The 6,573-nt window shown below is 39.0% G+C and overlaps 1 protein-coding gene across 4 annotated transcripts in view; it reads left to right on the top strand.

The window, feature by feature from the left end:
* Positions 1–6,175, top strand: part of shc3 (SHC (Src homology 2 domain containing) transforming protein 3) — a 267,622-nt gene extending 261,447 nt beyond the window's left edge. For all 4 annotated transcript variants that reach the window (XM_051929724.1, XM_051929722.1, XM_051929723.1 and 1 more), the window contains 2 exons: positions 1,157–1,452; positions 4,928–6,175. In XM_051929724.1, the coding sequence (XP_051785684.1) occupies positions 1,157–1,452; positions 4,928–5,056 (425 nt within the window). In that variant the 3' untranslated portion in view covers positions 5,057–6,175. The remainder of the gene's footprint in view (positions 1–1,156; positions 1,453–4,927) is intronic.
* The last annotated feature ends 398 nt before the right edge of the window (positions 6,176–6,573 follow it).

The raw sequence follows: 6,573 nt of genomic DNA on the forward strand, positions 1-6,573 counted from the left end.
TGGTTCACCCAACACACGTTTATTCATATTTTACACAACAATAAAGTGCCACACAACCCCAAAATTCCCCCAAAGTTCAGGCCTCTCACACAATGCCTTCTTCACCGCCTCCACTCCTCTCCACCAAGCTCTGTCCTTCTCCTCTCCCGACTCCCCTTTTATAATCACCCGGACGTGCTCCAGGTGCCTCCCGATAATCTTCCACTGGCACTCCCCAGTGTGGTGGAAGTACCGGCTGTGCACCCGGAAGCACTCCGGGTGTCCCTGGTCATCTTCCCCCAAGCACTTCCAGCTGTGGCAGAAGTGCTGAGAACCAGGGCTCTCCAGGCATTAGGGCGCACCCTGGCGGTGACCACGGGCCCCTATAGGGTTGAGCTTCTAAGCTCAGTTCCCGTGGTCCCCAAAGCCATCAGGGCGGTCACCCCGTCGTGGTCTGGAGGAGGCATAATCCCTCCTCCGGTCCTTCCTGGCATCCCGGCTGGGTGCCACCCCCAGCCTCTTGCCACACTACATATAGCCAAAGAGAAGCCATGGAACAGTACAGATGTCTTATCATTTTTTATGGGGTCTTTAATGATTATACAGTATATCAATTTTTTGGAGGAGTGTGGAGGCATTTCTGTTTGACACTGACTTCTTTCATCTGTACAGGGTGGTTTGTGGAGTAATGAATCATGAACAGGCTTTATACCAGCACTTTCCACTGACCAGTACTATACAGGTATATGAATTAGTGCCAATTTAGACCATTCAGTGAGCTACTTGCAGGCTCCACTGACTAGTGCTATAGATGGAATAGCCTCCGATCCAAAGTTTTAGCCTTTTCTGCCTAGAAAAGATTTTTCAGCATTGTTTAGTTAAAAATTGCATATACTGTATGTATGTATGTATGCCGATCAAGTATTTAAAAAAAAAAAAACAGGTCAGGTCAGGGAGCATGCACTGGTACAGCACGTTGCTGCACCCACCACATGACAACACACACATGCTCACAAATCACATTATTCCATAGTTATTTTTCAACCATGGTTACGCTTGTCTTGACACACTCTTTCAAATACAATTTACATAATATTTAATAATACTTTTAAAATTATATTAAAAAATCTGATGCTGTAGTAATCTAATTTGCTAAATTTTCATTTTTCTTATGCAGAACCTTTTGCAGATGCCATTAAAAATCACAGCCAAGGACCAGCTTTAACGAAAGCCACCTCTGTTGATAATACCAGCCCTCTCTTAGTTCGAGCTTTTGCTTTCGGAGAGAAGGATGAATTGAAGTCAGAGCCATGGTACCACGGAGAAATGAGCAGAAAAGAAGCTGAGCAACTGCTAAAAATTGATGGGGACTTCCTAGTCAGGAAGAGCACTACCAATCCTGGATCTTACGTACTCACTGGCATGCATCATGGACAGACAAAGCATCTGTTATTAGTAGATCCTGAGGGAACGGTAAGTGTTTAAACAGTGCTGATTTTAAATGATTTAATTTTAATATCTTGATCAGCTATATCAACTTGAACTAATTTAGGATCATTTGAGCCATTCACAAATAACTCAAATCAAAAAGTTAGTTTTTTCCTAAAACCTGTTTGATGTGTTACCTCTCAAATTCCAGTTTCACATGGCATTCTGAACAAGTTTGTTCAGCACTGTTCAGATTGCAATTTTCACTGTGCTTGTGATGTGAGTTTCACTTAATAGTTGTAAAACCTTGAAGCAGAGTGCAATGATTCCAAATGACAGTGTAATCAGAATAATGATCACCACAGCATGTGTAATTGAGAATATGCAAACAGGAACATGACCCATATCTGTCTGCATATGTAAGGTCTCCTGCTGCCCAGCAAATTAGAGATAATCCCATTTTTAAATAAAAATGGTTTTCATTTGACCAACTTTTCCACTAACTGGTGTTGTTGTGAGTGTAATGTAGTAATAGGAAGCAAACTGTTAAGTTGTTCTTGTAAGATTATGAGTGATGGGAATGATTAACAAAATACTAAAAAAGGAAAGGAGAGAGCAGGAGAGTGTGTGAGTAGGAAATAAATGTAAATTCATGTACTATAGTAAATTAATGGAAACATAGTTTCGTAGTAACAAAATTATGGATTGGGGAATAAGTCAGTATTTCAGGTAATTCAATTTAGTGTCCGTTTGCTTTATAATACTTCACCTCTGGCCTCCGTGATTTTCATAAGTTTGTCAAAATCAGGGTAAGCAAATAGGGGGCAGGGAGGAATATATTTTAGGAAATCTAGAATTTCAGTTCACATATCCACTGAGCGGCACGGTGGCGCAGTGGTAGTGCTGCTCCCTAATAGTAAGGAGATCTGGGTTCGCTTCCCGGGTCCTCCCTGTGTGGAGTTTGCATTTTCTCCCCGTGTCTGTGTGGGTTTCCTCCGGGTGCTCCGGTTTCCTCCCACAGTCCAAAGACATGTAGGTTAGGTGCATTGGCATTCTTACAATTGTCCCTAGTGTGTGCTTGGTGTGTGAGTGTGTGTGTGTCCTGTGGTGGGCTGGTGCCCTGCCTGGGATTTGTTCCTGCCTTGCGCCCTGGGATTGGCTCCAGCAGACCCCGTGTCCCTGTGTTAGGATATAGCAGGTTGAATAATGACTGACTGACTGATATCCACTGAACAAGTTAAGATGAGCTGTTCTACAATTGTCTGATTTTTAATGAGACGATTGGCTTGTTGTAAAACACATTAGAATGTTATTTTGTAAATCCTCAAGATTTTCATTTTTTTCATTTAAAAAAGTCAGAAATGCTTACTTCTTCTGTAAGTAGCACACTTTGTTTCCAGATGTCCTTATAGCTGAAAGCTTCATGCTTTTCTTTGGTGATAACCACACTAAAGATGAGCCACAATGACCATTGCTTGCCACACTTCACAATAAAAGTACATTTTTACCTCAGAAAATTTTAGTGATTCTGCAGGGCATCTGAGGAATTTGTTCATGTTTGCTGGCTTTCTTAACGAATGTGCGATTTATAACAGGTTATCATCTGCTCAAAACTGGAAACATGTCAGTCAATTCACTTCTCCAGTAGGCAGGAGCAAAGTGCAGGAGCACTTTTCAGTCCATGAGAGGGGTGTAAGGAATTTCTTACAATGCGGAGGCTTTCTTTTTGCTACTGTCCTTAAAATTGTCCCCCTAAAACATTAAAGCAGTGGCTCATGTAACATGAGTTGAGAAACACTAGCTTAGACTGATTGTTTTTAGTGAAGGTCATGGTGGTAACAAGCTGAGTGGAATAAATATGAATATCTTTAAATATTATAAAAAGATTTACTTTACTTTACTCATTAATGAAATTTCAAATATACTTCAAAAAGCATTTACTTTTTGTAAGGCAATGTGGCCTAGATTGTAAAGCACTTTTCTGTAAGGCACAAGATTCTGTTTTTTATTCTTCTCTGAAGTCAGTTTAACATCTTTGTCAAACTACTTAACCTTTCTGCCCTCTAGTTTTTAAAATATGCCATAATAAATAATATGGGAAACTAAAGAAAAGATATCAGTCCAAAGATACCCCTATATTTGGGAAAGAAATGAGAAGGTAATGGTGGTGCAGTGGTAGCGCTGCTGCCTCGCAGTAAGGAGACCAGGGTTTGGGTTTACATATTCTATCCACGTCTGCATGGGCTTTCTCCAGATACTCCACTTTCTTCCTACTGTCCAAAGTCATGCTGGTTAGGTGAATTGGTGAAACTAAATTGACCTTAGTGTGTGTTTGGTGTGTGTGTGTGTGTGTGTGTGTGTTCGACTGGCTATCTAAATACCGTGGGATGAAATTTTGTTTCTCAAGACCATAGAATGTCAAAAAAGGAAAGAGAAAACCACAAAAAAGTAAACCACAAGAAAATAAATTAGAACAATACAAAAACAGTGCTGAATTCACAAGGTCCAACCTTGTTAAAAGTTAAAAGTGTAAAATAGTCAATTAAATACTACAGTTTAAAATAAATAATTATACATATAGAAAAATTGCCTTGTTATGTACATGTTGCATATAGTTTAGCAGTCTTATTGCCCGTGGAAAGAAGCTATTGCACATTCTGGCTGTTCTTGATTTTATGGAGCAATACCCCCTACCAGATGGCAAGACAGCAAACAGTCCATGAGAGTGGTGTAAGGAATTTCTTACAATGCGGAGGCTTTCTTCTTGCAAATGTCCTTAAAATTATCCTCAAAAATGTCCTCAATGGAGGAAAGAGATACCCTGATAACCCTCTCAGCCATCCTCACCACACCTTGCAGAGTTTTCCTTTCAGACACACTGCAGTTTACGTACCAATATGTGATGCAGATCAATGGTGCCCTGGTAGAAGGTGGTGAGGATTTTCACTCACTTCAGCCTCCTAAGGAAGAGTGCATCCACTGTTGAGCTTTCTTGGCCTGATGTGTGGTATTGAGAGTCCAGGAGAGATCATCAGTGATGTACTGTAAACACCCAAGAATTTTGTGCTGCTGACCCTCTACACAGGGAAGCCACTGATATGAATTGGGGATGTCCAGCCTTTGTTCTGAAGTCCACAATCAACTCTTTTGTCCTTTTGACGTTAAGACATTCCTGACACAGACTAAATCTTCATTCACAATTTAACTCAAAGAGGGATGGTTTCCTTCCACTCAGTCATTCTCAGGTATCAGACTGCTCTTCTGACTATGGGCTCTCCTTTTAAGACAGAACTGATGAGCAGAGCTAAATCAGATTTGATCTCTTCATCTGGATCTGTGATTTCAGCTGATGGACATGCTACTCCTCCAATTTTTGACACAACTGCTGCTTGTGCCCACCTTATTTCAGTTTACGTAATGAGAGCAGAATGGTCACACTCATAATGATAACCATTATATAAGTTCACTATGTAAGTTCACTTGTTCTTCTAATCTTGCAATTTCAATGTTTCTTTTACAGGTACGGACGAAAGATCATATATTTGAGAGCATAAGCCACCTCATTAGTCATCACCGAGACAACAACTTGCCAATCGTCTCTGCCGGCAGTGAACTGTGTTTGAGACAACCTGTAGAGAGGAACCAGTGAACACAGTCCATTAGAGTGGGTTGTCACTTTTATTAAAGGATGATGAGAATAGGATACTTGTTACTAAAGCTGGTTAAGGACAAGGGTGTCTTTCAAACACTCCAAGACGTCCTTAAAGTTACCCAGGAAGACAAGGAGCAATCCGTTGGTCTGACATACACTTGATTTGTAGAACTGTGATTATTTTATTGTGACTATTGAAATCTATATTTTTCAAGATGACTTCTAGGTTTAAAGAATACCATTTAGTTTGTTGTGCTGAACACTGAAACTCGTTTAGATGAAACGCTGATCAGTCTCACCAAAACGTGAGAGGAAATGTGTATTTTAGAATTAATTAATATTGAAGTTTTGTCTAACAAGCACAACCAGTTTTACAAATATGTTGGCTCGAGTTGGACGAAATCAAATGTAATGAAAGAAATAAGCAGCTAATATTTTAAAAAGGAATTCATTTTATAAAAGTTTAATATGTGTCCGTACAGCTTCAGTGTAACAATTTATGCCATAATTCCAAACTATTGTATGTCTTTATTTTGTTTACAAAAATACTCGAAAAATTGTTCCTTTAACCTTTGGCTCCCTGGAGTTGCTGTTTCGAGGTACAGACAAATACATTTTCTGTTAAAGTCGCATGAACTGAAAGCGCAAACTTTCTGTGGTAAATGTGTTTAGAGCTTTATCCCATTCAGACATTTTGTATAGGCACGCAGTGTAGAAAGTGACCTTGTGTTTTTTCAGTCCTGCGTGAGCAGAAGTGCTGAAAGCTGGCTAGCCTCATCAAGTAATGCCTTTAAAAAATATGGTTATTCTTTATATTCAATTGTTATTCTTAACTTTAAAAAAAAAGATATTTTGTAGACATGATTGAAATGCCAGTTGATTAATGAAAGCGTTTCTATATGTTAATGATAATAAGTCATTAAGGCTATTTTATGATCAGAAAGACTGAACAAGTGCTAAAACATTAGAGCAATGACCATATTTTAAACAATTTCTGAACTGAATCTTTTTCCTTGTGCAATATTAACTGAGTTGGGGTCACAACATTTCATTATGCTGCAGTGACCCTAGCTTAAATTTTGCCCAAATAAAGGTTATTATCTCAGTCAACCTAAATGGAGACAGAGCTTTTTTTTATTGGAGAAAAGAGTCCAGTGACACATTTTTGTAAATATTCATTGATTTTCAATGTATCAGTTTACCCGAAACTTTACAATTTGTAAATCACGTATTGGTAATTTAATCGACTTTCTCAAGGACAAACACAATCCTCTGGTCTGAACTGAATGTCAGGGTTTTAATCTAGTGGTGTCAAACTCTGTTCTTTGTGGGCTGCAGTGGTTTTCTCTCTGGTCAGATTTCTTAATTAGAAGCCAGTTAGTGTTGCGAATGGGACATGCTGTGCTGTACCTTTTTCAGTTCAATGATTTGTTTAAAAAAAAAACTTTTTACTTTTAAACAGTAAATCAGTGAAAGTTTTTAATTACTGTACTTCTTAATTCTGTACCATTTGT

Source organism: Erpetoichthys calabaricus, chromosome 7, assembly GCF_900747795.2.
Source record: "Erpetoichthys calabaricus chromosome 7, fErpCal1.3, whole genome shotgun sequence".
Taxonomy (NCBI): domain Eukaryota; kingdom Metazoa; phylum Chordata; class Cladistia; order Polypteriformes; family Polypteridae; genus Erpetoichthys; species Erpetoichthys calabaricus.